At 41.3% G+C, this 17886-nt stretch overlaps 1 protein-coding gene across 7 annotated transcripts in view; it reads right to left on the bottom strand.

The window, feature by feature from the left end:
* Nucleotides 1-3588: 3588 nt before the first annotated feature.
* The window catches only part of LOC120745457 (cAMP-specific 3',5'-cyclic phosphodiesterase 4D-like), a 201795-nt gene continuing 187497 nt past the window's right edge, over nt 3589-17886 (bottom strand). For 6 of the 7 annotated variants that reach the window (XM_040050328.1, XM_040050327.1, XM_040050329.1 and 3 more), the window contains 9 exons: nt 10101-10194; nt 9823-9998; nt 9603-9701; nt 9325-9489; nt 8988-9087; nt 7163-7317; nt 6910-7032; nt 6613-6795; nt 3589-6523 (listed from right to left, as the gene is read on the bottom strand). In XM_040050328.1, the coding sequence (XP_039906262.1) occupies nt 6017-6523; nt 6613-6795; nt 6910-7032; nt 7163-7317; nt 8988-9087; nt 9325-9489; nt 9603-9701; nt 9823-9998; nt 10101-10194 (1602 nt within the window). In that variant the 3' untranslated portion in view covers nt 3589-6016. Of the gene's footprint in view, nt 6524-6612; nt 6796-6909; nt 7033-7162; nt 7318-8987; nt 9088-9324; nt 9490-9602; nt 9702-9822; nt 9999-10100; nt 10195-11428; nt 17881-17886 lie in introns of those variants that run through there. The other variant, XM_040050333.1, reaches the window with a different exon arrangement.

Raw genomic sequence — 17886 nt, 5'->3', positions numbered from 1 at the left:
AAACTTCTCATAGCGGGCATATACCGTACTCTAGTGTCTTAATGTAATTCCATGTAATAGAAACGTTGTAGGTTGTTTGAAAAGCCAGAAAAGTTTCAGTTCTGCTAGTCTTAGAAGAAAATAAATTGTGCCAAAACATTACAGTTCTTTTCACATCGTCGGTTGTTTGTCACATAGTTGAATAAAAGCTCTAAACAATTGCATGAAGTCAGTCCTGATATACCTGTGTAGATTTATATGATAAGATACTGTATATATCACGCTGTGTTACAGATTTAGGAGCATTGTCATGGCGTTCGCCGTGAGATGCAATGGGCCAATAAGTGCAATATTTTATGAATTATACCCTGTACATAGTTTCTCCCATCCTCGAGTACAATGACCCCAGCTGCCGTATGTGAGTGACAGTAGGTCAGAATAACTCGTAAAACCCGAGGATGTGCTTCATTCAGTAACTGAATGTGCGACTGTAAGTGTGTATGTGTGCGTGTACCTGCCATATTGAAGAGACAAATTACGTAATATAGTGTACTGTTTGTGTATACCTTTTGTACAAATGTATTCACATACTATATGCTGTTCCTGCTAACTGTTGGTTGTTGACCGAACTTGTATTATCATGTCAAAATGCAGTGTTGTTGTGACAGATAGTCAGGGAGAAAACTTAGTCCATGACATATGCCATACTGTTTTACTAATGCCAAGAATAGGAATACACATGAACTAGTTTAAAGCGCCTGCGTGTACACATCTGTGTATGTGTGTGACATTATGATTTGATGCCAGTAGCCATGAAATAAATTACTGTAATGATCGCATTCATTTCATAGAGGGAAAGTTAGCCTCAGCCCAACAGTCACTCTAGTAAAAATGCCATTTTAAAATATTATGTCTTTACATATAACTGAATATATTTATTTGTTGGAGTGCAAGCAGACTAAGAAGTATGTTTTTGAGATTATAGGAAATAAATCCAATTCTATCTGCGGGCGTTTGTGTCCTTCGTGACTCTTTGTTCACTCGTGAAGCGTGAAGATTGCTCTCCAACCCGCACCTGATGTTTCAGTGAAATTGCTCTGGATCCATTTTAAGGCAAAGTGCGCCACCTAGTGACACGATGCTGGATTAGCACCAGAGCGGAAGTGACGAATTTATGGTGAGTAGAACCCACTATGACTATAATGTACATTTGAACGTTGTACTTTTATCGCACTTATTTTGAGTAGAAAATGTTGTATTTATCGTTTTATTTACTTTTTTTACTATAGTTTTACCTGATAGGCATTGTCATAGGTACACACTATTAACTGTAACTCCATTGGAGGTGCAATAAAAACACAATTGTGAAGCTACTTTAAGTATACAGTCACCAGACATTTCATTAGGTACACTTTGTTAGTACTGGTTGGGTCAAGCTTTGCTTCATTCTTCATGACAAAGTACTGAAAACATTCTTTAGAGATTTTGGTCCATATTGACATGATAGCATCGGACAGTTACTGCACATCCATGATGCAAATCTCCCCTTCTACCACATCCCAAAGGCGCTCTGATGGATTTAGATCCAGTGACTGTCGAAGCCACTTGAGTACAGTTGTCATTTTTAAGACAACAGTTTGAGATGATTTGAGCTTTGCTACATAAACAGTTTGCTAGGTAGGCTGTGGTGTACTTCGGGGTGACTGTAGCTTGGTAGACGGTTGTGAGGAAAAATCATAGTAGATCAGCACCCTCTGAAATACTGCCATGTTAAAAGTTGCTTAAATCACCATTCTTCCCCACTCTAATGCTCCAATTGAACTTCAGTAGGTCATCTTGACCATGTCTACCTACGTATCTACCCAAATGCACCAAATTGCTGCCACGTGATTGGCTTATTAGATATTTGCATTGATGAGATGCTAATGTTGTTTGTCCTAAATTGCTCACAAAGCCTATCCTTGTTGTCACAGGGCAAACTCTGGTGCGCATCCTGGACAGGCCGCCAGTCTATCGGGGCTAACGCATAGATGCAGGGGATCTTTCACACCTATGGCCAATTAAGAATCACGAATTACCCTAATACCCATGTCTTTGCCTCAAAGACATCATGTCACTCAGATGTACAGCTGCTTTGTCTTTGCTCTTCCTCTTGAGCATTTCAAAGCAATTTGTGCATTCATAATTGCTGAGAGACACGTGCTCTACAGCAGTGGTTTGCCTTAGTATTTTGCACACCAAAGGGCAAGCCACAATTTCAAGGCACCGCTTATATTCATATCAGCAGAAAGTTTCTATTTTTTCACTGCCGAAGTGTCAAAACTTATGCCTCAATCACCTTATGAGACACCTTCAGAGTTCAACAAGTGGTCTTGCTGAACCCTGATTCTTTTGAAGTAGGTATGAAGAGATTGTTTTATGAGGAAACTGTGACTCAATTCTCCAATACCTTAAAAAAACAATCCAAGCAAGAAATGATTAGGCAGAATCAACCCATGCTTTTATTTAATCCATTGCATATAAAAAGTTTTTTCATTCTTTTTATTTGTTTTTTACATAAAGTTGTATGATCTACAGTGCTATCCAATAGACTGCAATTAACAAGGAATCCATTAAAATAAAATTTTAATTGTCCTGTGAAACGTCCAGACAAGTTGGCATTCTAAAGACATAACCCAAAATATAATTGTCCCAAAGACCTTTTTTTTTCTTCTTTTTTTTGTCTTAAAGTTACAGTTTGTATTCTCCTTTCATACCATAAAAAAATAGAACACATAATGAGAAAAGAACCCACTATTTCCATTGGTCCAGGGCTGTTTAGAATCTACAGTATGTGTGTCAAAATAAGAGTCCATGTTTCAGGACAATGATGCAGTCGCCCAAACCCCTTGAATCCCACCCCATACCCCCACCCCCACCTCTCCCTTCACTACACAAATATAATAAACCCTTCTCCTGTGCAGGCAGAGAGATGTCAGTGGTTTTGGATATTGCAAGTAATGTGAGTGGTCGTGCGGGCAGAGCATAGATAAGCAACACACCGCCAGTGTTTCAGCCATAATTAATGCAGCAGTGGCTGAACATGCAGATGTGTCTTGAAGCCTCTGTGCTTTGTAGGGCCGTAGTCAAGCAACAGCTATACACTACTGTTGCGCCCCATTCAGTGTTTCTGTAGCTGCGAGACAGCCACACAGAAGCAGGTGATGCGGCAGCCAAAAAAGCGACTCCCGCATCACGTCTCCTGACAGGCTGAATCACATCTGTGAGTGTAGAGGCAGAGCGTAAAGGAAGTGTGAGCTGTTCAGACCAGGTCTACAGCAAACTCGACTCTTGGGACATCCGGCTGGCTATAGGCCACACATCACTCATGTGGTAAATCTCAGGCTTGCGGTCGAACCGAGTCTCCGCACACGTCTGCACCGACGGCGTATTTTCAAAGCAGCGCCGTAGCTGCGAGACAGAGCAAACCGTGTTTGGCTGTGATTGTGGAAAAGGCAACTTTTCTCAGCAGGAGATCGGGCCGACCCGAGCCAAAAAGATTCACCACTGCAGCAAAAAGAGAACTAGAGAATTCAAAAAATAAAAAGGCTAAAAGTAAATGACGTGTTGAATTTAAGGCACAGCCCATGGGCCAAGGAACAGTTTCTTTTTTTTTTTCTTCTTAAAAAAAAAAAACAATTTGGCTTTCCCTCTCTCTTCACTGAGCTACTTCTCAGCTAAGCAACATGTCGATGGATCGTTTTTGTTTTTTTTTTCCTTTTTTGTTGTTTTTCTTTTTTTACACCGAAGTTCATGTGTAAATAAACATTCTCTCAACAAGAGGTACATAATACAGCCACGCCATCACCAAAAGGGATGATAAGAATCAACCATTTACAGCAAACTGCATTATGATAGTAATAACATTAATAATTATATATTATGTACAGCACAATAAATATATGTTTGTAAACAGCGATAAAACCAGAAATTTTTTTATTACAGGTAAGGGCTCTGGGTGAGGATGGGGGGAAAAAAAGAAAGAAAAGTATTGGCACAAAATGAAAGATTAAATAAAAAGTTTTAAAATGACACATAATCAAAACGAGCACTCTTTAAAAAGCGGTGTGCAGTACTTCAAGTGTTTGTTTTTTTTCTTTAAAGAGGTGGATTTTCTTTTAAATATTGTATGTACACTGGGGTTAAAAAGTATATTTGGATATTGTAACCTGCAAGCCTGCGATGTGGTCTATGCTACAGTGAAATATTTACTGTACCATCTTCATAATGCAAAAAACACACACACACACACACACACACACACACACACACACACACACACACACACACACACACACACACAAAGAGGGAAAAAAAGAATCAAGCAATAAATAATAAATTGAGGCGTAAAATATGATAGAAAAAAGTGAAGAGTTTTGGCTGTGATGTAGGGCGACAACGTTCAAGCCTATGTGTGCACGCGTTTTGGCGAGTTTAAATAAAACAATAAATGTAATCATAAACAAATATATGTATCTGTGCAAGAGTATCTGGATATCTGTAGAGGATATCTGATGACTGCACGATGGAGCTGATTGTCTTGTCGAAAACAAAGACAGTAACTGGAGTTAACGTCGTGTAGGCAAAAAAAACCCCTATAAAAACAAAAACGTGTTCGTGATGAAAAGCACATTTACAACAGGTAAAAGAAAACACAGTGACTGGAAAAAAGCAGCAGTTCTTGATGTGCGTGTCAAATAAGGGCAAGAAAATGAAAAGAAGGACGATAAAAAGCTTTCGTAGCATTTGTATAAAATCACCCTATAATACCATTTCTATTTCTGTATACTTGGAGCACTAAACAAGCTTCTAAAAAAGGTGCTTTTTGTATCAACTACAAAGCATTGCATTGTCTTAGGATGTGTTCAAAAGAACTGCAGGCAACGACAATTAAATTTAAAGGCTTGTAACAATGTAACTGAAGTGTGAAAACCTCGGCTTTCACGCTTCCTTCTCGGTGAAGACGCTCACCAAAAACAATAGTTATTATGAATGAATTCCAAAATTCAAACTGACAGGACAAACCAAATATGAGTACAGTGGCATGGAAATAGTAGTATAAATGCTATTGGAGCAAGTGCAAACAGCTCAGAACACTCAATGTAACCCAGCTGTAAAGATATCCCCTTCAAGAAAAAAAACAAAACAAAACAAAAAAACACTGAATATCTACGACACGTTTCTCCCCCATTAGTTTCCAAAAGTTCCCTCGTTTTCTTTATTTCTAACAAAACAGAGCCTAAGATTGCAAAAGTAAATTCTAGAAAATATCTGAATCTTACATACAGTACGATACAAAAAAATTAAAGAGGTCTAGGACAGCGACACAGCCGTTTCGATTTGAGCTTGGTGTCAGTCAGGTTTTCAAGGAAGACTTCCACAGCAGAAATGTGTCTCAAAGTTCCCCGGTGTGCTGCAGCTTTCATCTCTGCGGCGCCCCGTCAGGTTTTCTCAACCGGATGACAGCATAACGTGCCTCCTAATTTGTAGCGGGAGGGGGGGATATGACCTAACCGAGAGGGAGGTTCTCCTTGAACACGCCAACAACTGTCTCTGTAGAGTATGGGCACTTAATAAAACACGGAAACACTGGCAAACCTTCGGGCGAGGCTGAGATGAAGCAGAAAAGGAGGAAAACGTGATGTTACGTACAGTAAGAACAGCACGGAGGAGACTGAACTGCTGGTCCACATCCTAAACTTAAGCCTGTAAAAGGGAGGGGGCTGTAAAGGTGAAATAAAGACACACCACTTCAGTACAAATGGGAATGGAAAGGAGTTTTCCTGAGTGCAAAAAAACTTGAAGTAGTACCAGTGGGCGTGTCTGAACAAAGCGGGCAGGGAGGAGTGGCCAAGGTGGGGAGCAGCGCACGCTTTGGAACCAGAAACATGGATGTATAAAAAACACACACAGATTCAACAAAACCCAAAAAATATTCTATAAATAATCATCTGTCATTACTAAGAAGAAGAGTTAATCAGATGCTGTCCATAAACTGCTATGTGTCAGGGGATTTCGCTTTCTCCTCTTCCTCCTCTTCCTCCTCCTCTTCTGCTACCTCTTCCTCGACAACACATGATTGTGAGCAGGGTGTTTCTCCCTCTTCTACTACCTCATCATCATCGTCATCGTCCTCCCCCACCTGTTCGTCCAAAGGTATCTCTGTTGATTCAGAGTCCTGCGTACAGAGTGTTTTAGAATCAGTACAGCTGTTTTCCTCCTCCTCCTCTTCCTCCTCCTCCTCCTCTGGCTGGCTGCCGCTGTCTTTCTCAGTGTCCGACTCCCCGTCCTCCTCCAGGGTGAGCTCGAATTGGAACTTGTCCCCTCCCGGAGGTCGAGTGCTGTCCTCAGGCTCGTCCAACGCAGGGGAGGGACTTTGGGGGATGGTGCTTTGGTACCACTCTCTGTTGTCTTCTAACGTGTCCAGGATGTCCTGGGCATCCGGATGGACCAGGTCAGCCCACGTCTCCCACAAAGGGTGGACGATATAGTCTATGAATCCAACCTACAGAGGACACGCAGGGAAAACAGGACTCTCAGTGTGTGTCTACACAGTACACAAGTACAGTACACTTATCTGCCTGTGTGTGTTACCTGGCTCTTTTCCACTGAGGCATTGTGTTTGTCACACATGGGGCTGATCTCCATGCCCCTCTCCCGTTCTCGGTCACCTTGGCTGAAAAACTCTTCCATGATGCGATCCGTCCACTGCCGGTACAGCTGCAGAGGCTTGGTGGGGTTGCTCAAATCTGCACAGTGCACCATGTTCTGGAGAACCTGAATGTGACCGGTAACACAGTCTAAAACACAGCGCCAATGTCCCAAAAGACAATATAGACAGCAGTAGGAAATGCTACAACAGAGACGTGGATATTAGACAGCCAGTTTTACCTGTATCCTGTCAGAATAGTTATCCAGCAGTAAGACACCAGAGCTGGTCACTTTCTTAGTTTCCACCATTGTTTTCAGATCAGCCAGCAGATTCATGTGCTTGGACATGTCTGTAGCTAGCACCTTATAAAGACCAACAACAAACTGTTACTAGTACTCAGCAAAGAACACTGTCGCTTAATTTGTACGTAATATACTACACAAGGCTTTCTACTCAGCCTTTATTACAAAAGATGAAACTCTTTTCACTTACGATGTCAATGACCATCTTTCGCAGTGATTGTCTTTGTTTTTTGGTCAAGTTTTGGAAGATGTCACAGTTCTCCTCTTGCAGGAGCTTGAAACCGACTGCTAGATGATGGTTCTCTAAGACGGACGAGTCATTGTACATCAGTGCCAACTCTGAATCTGCAGGGGGGAAACGGTTGGTTAGTTTAGTTTGCAGAAACTTAGCAGGAAGCTGATAAGTCCGCTGGTACACTTCTGTACATCCAACTGGAATTTCTTTTCAAGTTGCTTTTAGGCTAAGCTTAAGTTGATACACGCTGCACGCCACTTTGTAACCCACCCCATCTCTTCCCTTTCATGCTTTGTCCTGTTAAATCAGTGTCTGCAGTCATGCATGCCTGCTCTTGTTCTGTTCTGGAGGTGTTGCTGCTGCTCTCAGTGCCTTGTGCTTTCCACACATGTGCATGTGCCAAAACCATACCGCCAAATACAAATTACCATAGATGGGAACAGCAATTCTAAACTGTGCATTTCAGTTTAATTAGATCCATAAGACAATAAATGTGCAACAATCGTCTATTAGTGCAACAAATTTCTCTAATGGTGTCTTGCTGAATTTTATGTGTGCTGCTATGGATTCCTTGGTGAATGTGCAGCAGAAGAAAGCCCCATCATGTTTACCGCTGAGAGATTTCCCACTCGCGGTCATTTGAAGGACCTCTAGCTGTATTTAGATTTTCCATTAAGATGCATTAGTCTTGGCCACAGTGAAACCGAGCAGCAGAACAGAGAAAGGGGATCCTGCTCCGTTGCTCTCTGGCTGACAGCAGATCATTCTGGTGGCACTTAACAAGGATGACTCACACTGCCTTTACTGCAGGGATTCCCCATTTGGGGCTTATGGTAAGCACTACACATTTTATGTGTGTGTTACGTGTACGCGACTGCATAGTGTGCCTTCTGTTCTGAGGCTGGTGTTAGTAATACTCTTATGCATTTGTGCCCAGTGGATATAAACTGCTTTTGTTTGAGTTTTCCTCTAAACCGCCAAATTAAGGTGATATTTGTGATACTGCTAACCATAAGCAAGTGAGTCAGTTAAAGTGAGATAACAGGGGTTTAGCGTCTAGCTCAGGGATACATTAACAAACACAACAACATGAAGCAGGCATGCAAGTCTGGCCTGGTTATAAGCTCAGTTTAGATGCTTCTATCACTACTCTTGGTGTTAGTGAGTCACGCAGATTATCTGGCTTTTATTTCTTTAGGTTTTGATAAATCTGTCTTTGTGATGTCTACCCTTCACTCAACGATGGAGATTACTGGAATTTAGCAACCAAAATGCAATGGCCTATAAAAAGAAATAAGACTCTCAGCGTTGATTAGCTACCGCTTGATGTAAACAAGAAAATATTGAGGTCAGCACATATAGTGTGGCTACATTTGTCCTCAGAAGGACGTTTTCCTAAGAATCCTGAATGATGTTGAGTACAGGGATTAGGGCAATTATTGATCGTCTCTTTGAACTCCTCTGCTTTGGAATCACATGTCAAAGCCATCACACGTGCCTGCAAAAAACATGCTGGTAAACACGTGCATGTGTGCAGGCACTAAGTGTTTAAGCCCAACCTGCACATTTGGAGTTGATGCAAGAATCAATTCAGAGTTTGGATTAATTATGAAATGTGATTTATGAGAGAAATTATATTTATAATGCAGAGTGTGTGCATATGTATGTTTGCTAACGAAGCAGAGGCATCAATGTGCATGTTCTCACCTTTGTGCCAGAGTGTGTGCGTTTGTGAATACTTGGTAATGACACAGTTGCTAACACTCATATTCAGGCTTACTGGTGTTAATGAGGAACTGGTTCGAGACTCCGGGATGGTCCACGTCATGAATTGCACTGGCAAAGATGGCAGCGAGGATCTCAAGGTCTGTGAACACAGCCTGGAAAGAAGAAGAAGCAAGTGTTGAAGGGAGAGCGGAGTGCACTGATGCGAGAGTCAGCTCGCTGGATAAAAATACCCTTTTAAGTTTAGAGCCATTGATTGGACGTGGAGAAGGAGTTTGATTGAAGCTGATTGTGGAAGCATGGCCTACGTGTTTGCGAGTATATGCATGTCAATGCCTGTGTACAAGAGTGTTCCATGTCTTTGTGTGTGTGTGTGTGCACTTGCACCTCACCTCAAGGGCAGGGGTGGATAGCAGCACGTGAGTTGACTGGGTGACGTCAGCAGCATGGATGTTGTTATGATAGGCCACATCGGCATGGTAATGGTCTTCTAAGGTCATCAGGTAGGTTATAAAGGTGTCAAGTGGAATTTTAAAAGTTTTTAACAAGTCTCTCTCCTGCAAATAAGAAATAACAAAGGGGGGGTGTATTACAATTAAGACGATTTGGACAATTTGGGGATTCATCAAGCAGCAAAAGAGCCAGAAAAACAGAAGAAGAAAGTCTTTACCTGGAATATTGTGTACATCATGACTGTCAGTGGTCGATTCCCAGAAAATTCGGAGATTTTAAAAACATTAAGGCCCCATTTATTCACATGCTCCAACTCCTGAAAAAATCAAAACCCCAAAAAACAATGAGATAAGATCAGAAATAAATTCCCTCAACTATATACATCAAATTGCACACACTGTGCACTATATTTATGTAAACTATGCACACAAACACACCTTAGCAAGTTCATCTTCGGTCTCGGTCTTGACCCCAAATCGAGGGATGTTCGAGTTTGTGAGGCTGGATGAGTGCTGCAGCTTTTTCACCCCACTGATCTGAGACATGGGCTTGTTCTTCTTCTCCTTCTCCTTTTGCGTTTGAGGGGATGGCATCTCGACTTCATGCTGCTTGTCTGGAGAGACGCAGTGCAGAAAAAAAAGAACAGAAAAGTGAATACAAAGATTGTCACGATGCAAGAAGGAGGGCGAGTCTATCTACCCGTGTTATCACTCACCCAGGAAGGTGTTGGAGATGAACTCAGAGACTTGGTTCCCAGAGCGGCTCATCTCTGAGAGGTGCGTGAGCTCTCTATTCAACATCCTCTTGAACTGAAAGCGGAGCACACACGTATATGAATAATGGGTTCAGTGTCTCGGAAAAAGGTATAATCACAATTTCTTGGTTTTTCAAGTCAGAGGTGTTCAGAGGCACTTAATGATGTCATTTTCAAGTAAAATAAAATCTATACATGTAAAGAAAACAGATGATTTGATGGCATACACATTCCTAATAGCAACAGTCTTTTTCAGACAGATTTTTAAAATTTCAAGGAACAATACAGTAGTTATTCCCAGAAATTTCACCTTCTTTCACTTTAACACACGCACACACACAGATTTAGAGGCCTGCTGCCCTGGAAAAACTGACAGCATTTATTTATTCCTCATTTGCTCTTAGCTCTCCGGTGCCTAATTGAAGTGGCAGGCCCAAATTTAGCTGCAGCTTTGGGTTTGAAGACCAAATTGATTGATGTGGAGGCAAACGCTTTAAATCACTGATGTTCCAAACCACAAAGTTACAAAACAGATATTTAAAAAAACCCCTCAATGCATTATTTATTTATGAATGAATTTAATTATGAAATTGTAAAATGCACAGTGTATATCAATGATTTATGTAAAGCCATACTGATCACTTTAAGCAAGCCATAACACCACAGGAGTCTCTTTAGAGCTCAGTCCGATTTAAGAACACCCACAGGCTTTTTTATAATGATGACACCAGAGGCTGCGAGCCACTTGCAGCCATTGTTGCAGAAAAGCGACAAATACAATAATTACAAACATATAAAAATAGCAACATATAAATAAAAATGCAACCTACAAGATTTCCAGATATCTGTATAACGTAAAAAGGAGAGACCTAAGAGTTGCTGTTTTCTTTGACCTAAGAGGCCACTTGTGCCGTTTAACCTTTGAAACAACCAGAATGGAAATAACGATCCACAGATTTTGTGAAAACATCTTTGCTCTTGAATCCAAAGTCACCTAAATTATCATTTTTTCTGTGAATTACACCCAGGCAGCACCATGCGAGCACAACATCGGCTCTTCACATCACAAATGCATCAAAATGGAAAACGGACCCAGAAATCTCACACCAATGCAGCAACAGTTTGAGGAGATATATGACGTGCTTCGTATATCTCAACTGGTCTGAGGGATGAAAGTTACAAAAAAACCACGTCCTCTCGATGAAAATTAATTTAAGCAATCACATCAAACTAGGTGTGAAGCACATGAATATATAAAAAAACTACACTAATATAAGAAGGGATCTTACCTTTATGTATCCCCAGGACACAGAGAGCAAATAATTTGCTTCAGGCATTTTGACAAATCAAGCAAACCGATCCAGAACCAGAAAAGGTGCAGGTTTAAAGTCCGGTATACTGCTCAGTCAATGAAAACACTAGACAGCTAGTAAAACAAAGGCAGTTCCCGCCAGTTAAAAGACCTCAACCTGAGGAGCCCGCAGAGCTTGATTCCAAGTAAATCAGCTGTGCAGAGTCCGTAAGTGAAGCATCGCGTTCTTGCCCTGCAAATAACCAAAGAACCGAGCCGAAGAAAAACAGATTCTGACAGAGATGCGGAAGAAACGTGTCTCCCCAAAGATCCGATGCGAGCATATTGTGACCACACACGGTGACACAGATTGGCATGTGAACACACACACACAGAGTCAGGCACAGGGATGCACTGCTGAGTCTGTGAATAATTGATGATGGTGCGGATGCTTAGTAGATGCCAAAGCACCAGGACAGCAAAATTTTTCTCTCAGCAGCTCCCAAACAGGACTGCCTGGCTGCTTCTGTATGTGTGACACAAGCTCCCATGTGAAGCGCACAGGCTGCCTCCCTCACACGGTCGTACGACGGCAGCGAATCAGGGCCCGGATATGAAAGAAGTGTGAGCTCATCATCATCTCTGATTGGTTTGGATTGGAACAGACCTGAGACTGCCTGCTGTTTGATTGGCTGGGACTGAGGTCAGTGGAAAAATCTACCCCTTCCCTTTCCTTTAATTCCTGCGGTGCAAGGGGGATGTTAGTTTGTGTATGCATGTGTGTGTGTGTGTGTACAGTACACACCTACATTTGTGTGTATGCAAAACATGTTCATATAAGATGCATGGCCAACTGTTCTAACCTTCTGCACAGCTTGATATACAAGTGCAGGTTACCTCATCCAACATGATATAATATTTAAAAAAAGCTGAGGTCACCTTCCACCCCGGTATTCAAGCGAGGTGAGTCACAGCAGCATCACTGATGAGATGATGTAAACACACACACAAAAAAAACCCCATCATTAGTCTTACAATAAGAATGAGCGTCACAGTTATCTGAAGTGGGCTCAATAGGACAGAAACTGAAAGCGCTGCAGCCACACAGGCTGCTCCGTGTGCGTGTCAGCAAGCTCGGGAGGTCGTCGCTTTAATCGAAGGCAAAAGATGAAACCTTATTCAAGCAGGAGTTTTTTGTTTTTCTTTCTGAAGCAGCGCCAAGCGACAAACACCTCCAAAGTGAGTATATCCACCTAATGCTTTATGAGTGCATTTCATGTCTCCAGCAGTCATTTTTTAATGTTGACATCCAGCATCATTGAATTATCCGCAGATAATCTTAAATTTGAAATTTTACAGGAAAACCCACGTTGAGTCAGCTCACCAACGATGTCCCAGTGAAAAAAAAAAAAAATCATTACAAAGCTCTGAAGACATTCCTCATAATTAAGCTTAAAATTCTCAGAGGGCACTGACAGAGAGCTGTTTGTAGTTTGCTGCAATTCAAATGTACAGGGCATCTGAATCTTGTCCTACCAAAATGAGTGATATTAGATGTGTAAGCTCAAATAATTACTGGACTGCTTCTTGTAATTGCAGGTGTGGAAAATTCTGAACTGTGATAATATTCATAGGATCTGGACAGGGGGTATTTCTAAGAAAAGCAGAACCAAACTTTGGTGAAAAACATGTTTACTTTGGACTTTGGTTTATTTAAAGAAATGTCTTAGTATAAACACTTGTTTATGCTCTTCAAATTACCTGTTGAGGTACTGGTCCAAAAACATTTCCAATCAATGTTCAGAGTTCAGACAGCGTGCAAGTTTTGATATTACAGCTTTACTGATAAATATTGCAGTGATGATGATGATGATGATGATGATGATGGATCATTTTTCTAATCATCACCACCATCAACTTACCCCACCCCATAAACCAGGGATGTCTGACACATGGTCCTATCCTTATTAGGGTTGTGGGAGTGGTTGGAGCCTATCCCAGCTACCATAGGGCGAGAGGCAGGGTACACCCTGGACAGATGGCCAGTCTGTCGCAGGGCAGGGAATGTACAATGAAGAGATAAAACTTGAGAGAAGAGCATGTTGTGTATGTAAACGCACATGTGTGCATGCATGTGTCGAGTGTTTACATTGATTGAAAAGGGACCAAATCTGTCTCTGATTACTTTACGCCCCACTTCCAGAGCCTGTTTGGCACTGTGAGTAATTTACAGCTACACTGGAACAGATGAGCCCACCGGCTCGCTGAGATCCAGTCGCTTTGATTGACTCACAGCCAAGCAGGCCAGCACAGGCCCAACACACACGCACATGTGTGCACGCACAACACATGGTCTCCTCTCATGTGGAAAGTTTAAACAACGCCCGCTTACACCTCACCGATCCACACAAACTCCCACTCGCTGTCACGCAAACACACACAAAGCAATAGCTTAGCCAAGAGGTGTGAACTCAAACTATTGGGTAAAAATTGGAAAGTGTCACACCGAGCATAGATGTGTGTTGTGACCAAAAATATCTGTTCCTGCTGTGTATATATAGCTCGCAACACCTCCAGATCAATGTATTTTTTTCGTGTCTCACATTCTGCATTTATTCGGGCAGCAGACGCCCCCTCTCCGCAGAGGGAGCAGGAACACTTTAATTGTTGTCAGTGTTATAGATGAAATGGATCTGTCACCCATTCATGACATGCAGAAGACACCAAGGAGGAAATCCATATGTAGGAAGGCTACAAACAGGTAATGGTAAGACTGGTTGGTGGTTCGATCCCCCGACTCCTCCAATCCACACGTAAAAATGTGTCACAGGGCCAATACATAGTGCATGACTGTTAGGAAAAGGGCTGTACCACACAAATACTAGTCCATGTACCATTTATAGCACAAAGTATACCTATGAAAACTAAGATCAGCAGCAAGATGCAAAAGCAAAGAGAACTAGCCACTAATTCAGCCACTGAAGAATGAGTCTGAACCGCATGTGTAAGCCCTCCTCGCTGAACTAGATCCAACTTTTAGGGACAAGACAGTTTGAATTCTTAAGGGAAGCTACATCTTATTCAGAAAAAGCAGAAACCTCTCCTCGCACAGATCTGAGATCAGTGATGTGAGGCTTCTAAACTAGGTGTTTCCTAAGGAACCTCTTGCTCTTTCTTGAAATGAGCTGCTAAGAAACACTAATTTAAAAATAGTGAAATATCAAAAGAATAATACTTTTAATCATTTAAAAGTATCACTGCAACAAGTGGAGGAGATATAATCAGTTGTTACTGGTTATACTTGCACATATTGTCTGTTGGCCTCATTATTTGAAATTTTGGCCACATTCAATAGCAGCACCTGCCATTATAGCAGTGTACATATATAACAGGAAAAGCATCATTTAGCAAAGGTCCATATTACAGACTTTGGTATTTACTTTACCTGCTGCAACAATTAGAGAGTCATTATGAAAACAGAAGATATCCACCAACACCCACTGGCTGCTGCTGATTTGCAAAAGACAAGGAAGCTCAACCTTACAGGTTTAGGTTAAAAAGAGAAGTGACACGATCCAGATTCTTGTTCAGGTGTCGCACCAGTCGCACTGCAAGTGAATCAGACTTACTAAAACGGTGACGCCAGAAAAACAGAAAGAAAGTTTTAATGAGTCACTTGCCATATGCCAGGAGATCCGCAGATGAGATCACGACACAACCAAAATACCCAAGTCTTAACTCCTTCCCACATAAAAAGACATTTGATCACCTCCCCAGTACCCTTAATGACGAGTTTTGAGACCTCAATAAACATCAATAAAGACGTTGTTTGACGACCATCAGAATAGGTTCTAGGTTTTTCCAAGGGACGCCCTAGTAAGCTGTATACAAAAAGATCACCCTCACTAACTTCTGATTCACACCTTGTCATTTTGTTCTGGAAGAAACCACTCAGTTCAGAAAAGAGTAACAAGAGTTGCCCATAGTAGGAGTCCAAAGGGGGGAAAGAGTTCTTGCCTTTAGTAAAAAGGACACCTTCGAACCTGAACATCCAAGCATGACACCCTGATATTTCAAATGAGAAAACAGCCAACGCTAATCAGACTTGACTAGTGCACATCAATCTTACAGAAGAGCAAAAGAATCCCCGAAATACTTAATCACACACAAAGGAAAAATATCTAACCACGGGAGTATCCTGAACTTGAACCCACAGAGAACCAACAAGTGTCACCTCAGAGACCTATACGACATCACGGCAAAGCGTCTAATAGACACGCTGTCTGTTAGACGTGTGTCAATTTCACACTTTGCCTCTGCAAAAGGGTGAAATAGACACACATGCAGAAGTTGAATTACCAGCAGGGGGAGATAATAATAATAATAATAATAATAATTTTTAAAAAGCCAAGAAGTCAGTAGTGAGTAAAAAAACATGTGAAGTACATTTCAGGGTCCTTAATCAGTAGAATCGATTAAGCTAGGTGGCTAATATGTTCATACTGTCCGTGTAACTGTGTTAATAATGTCTAAGAGTCGAAGCTTGAAATGGACAAGCTATGCCAGTGGCTCAGCGATTCTATTACAAGTTTTGCCGTGATACTGGGTTGCAGAGACATGTGCACTTTTAATGTCAAAGAAGGTGTTACAACTGCAAACAACTTGTTTCATTTGGTGTACAATGGGTGTGTGTGCTGTGTGTGTTTTTAGCTACTGTGTGAAAGTGCATTAAGTAAAATGGCAGTACGAATGTCCTGGAGGGCAAACTGACCTTGCCTAACCTACTGTTACAGCAGCCTCTAAGCCTAACAGAGTAACCTTGGGAATAGTGATATTCCGAGGTGACGTGCATTATTTCACCAGAATATATTGTGACCTGATTTGAGGGCAGAGATGATGAATGGGAACCCACAAGGAACTGTACTTTATGGGCGGTGAGTTTTAACAATGGTCCCAAACACTGAGAGAAGTGATTTTTCTGTAATTTTATTCCATTTTCCTCAAATGAATTCAATCTTTTTTTTTGGTTTCTTTTATTTATCCCGATGATGAGCTGAGGATACCTTTAAACACCGATGTTAAAGTCTGCGGGCTCCACAACATAAAGTAATGGCCATGTGTGGGAGATGTAGCGACTGTATTACATGTGATGTCTTTGTCTGTACGTGTGTGAGTGTGTATGTGTGCATTGCTGGAGTGAGATAGCAGGGCGGCTGAGCCTGTGGCTGTTGCCATGACGACCAAAGATAGCTGTGCTGATAAAAGAGAGCATGTTACAGTTTTTCTTTTACCTCCCTCCCTCTCTCTCTCTCTTTTTAAAGACGTGATTTTTTAAAATTTAAATGAAGTAGATGTGCAGCGTGATGTGTGTGATCGCACTAACATCAGAGGTGAACCTGTGCTTTTTGTTTGATTCCTTTGTCTGTCTCTCCTCTTGGTTCGTCCCACCTCGTGTGACATCACAGTGTGTGACATCACCACAGCCCAGAGCTGATCAGCATTCAGAGCAGCACACACACACTCTCACACACACGGACACACACACGCAGTGGAAGCAACTGAGCATGCTCATACCAAAACTCCTCGCTTGCATGACGATGCTATCGCTAACATATATAGACCATACAACATAAACAGACCAATGTGCGGTGTAATGACTGATGAGTATTAAGAAAGACATTAAACCACATAATCAAGCAGCACATAGATCAACCACACACACACAAACAAACAAAATGTAGAAGAATCAAGTTTCTACAGTGCTGCTTTTACAATGGGTTCATAACGAGTCATTATTAGGGATGAGGAGGTCTAAAGAAATTGGAATTATGTTTAAAATCAACTACATCGACAGCCTGTGATACAATGGATCTCATTATTGTTTGTTAGTTTGCTAATGCAGTGTTAAAAGTGACATAAGCTTTGTCCAAGAAAAAAAAACCAAGCCATTACGGCATTTAAATTTATACAAGACTTTTGTATAAGATGAGTAAAATGACTGTATTTTTACATTTCTTTTTCTTTTAGATGGACGTGTAAAAACACAGGCGTGGGTTAGCAACATGACAACTCCCATGAAAGTGTGCTGCATAATTTCTTTTTAAAAGATATATAAAGTTAATCATTGAATGCAGTTCTGTTAAGCAGTCAAGCTTCATTTAGTAGTTTAGCTTCTTAGCACTTTCAATCTGCAGGAAACTCTGTATATACTGTAAATATTTGTAAAAGTGCAACTTCAAGTAGAGTTTAGCACATACAGTGTACTGCATGTCCCACACAGCATCAGCACTACACTATATTTTGCTCAAACGCCACAAAATTAAAACAAACCAGACAAACACTAAAGTGAAACCCAGGAAGCAACTTCCAAATTACAGAGACAGAGAATACTTATAACATATACTGCCATGAATTTAAAAAAAAAAACCCACAACAACAACTTTTTAGCTATTCTTA

This window comes from Simochromis diagramma, unplaced genomic scaffold, assembly GCF_900408965.1.
Source record: "Simochromis diagramma unplaced genomic scaffold, fSimDia1.1 OVJJ01000131.1, whole genome shotgun sequence".
NCBI classification, from domain to species: Eukaryota; Metazoa; Chordata; class Actinopteri; order Cichliformes; family Cichlidae; genus Simochromis; species Simochromis diagramma.
This window is presented reverse-complemented; position numbering and strand designations above follow the sequence as displayed.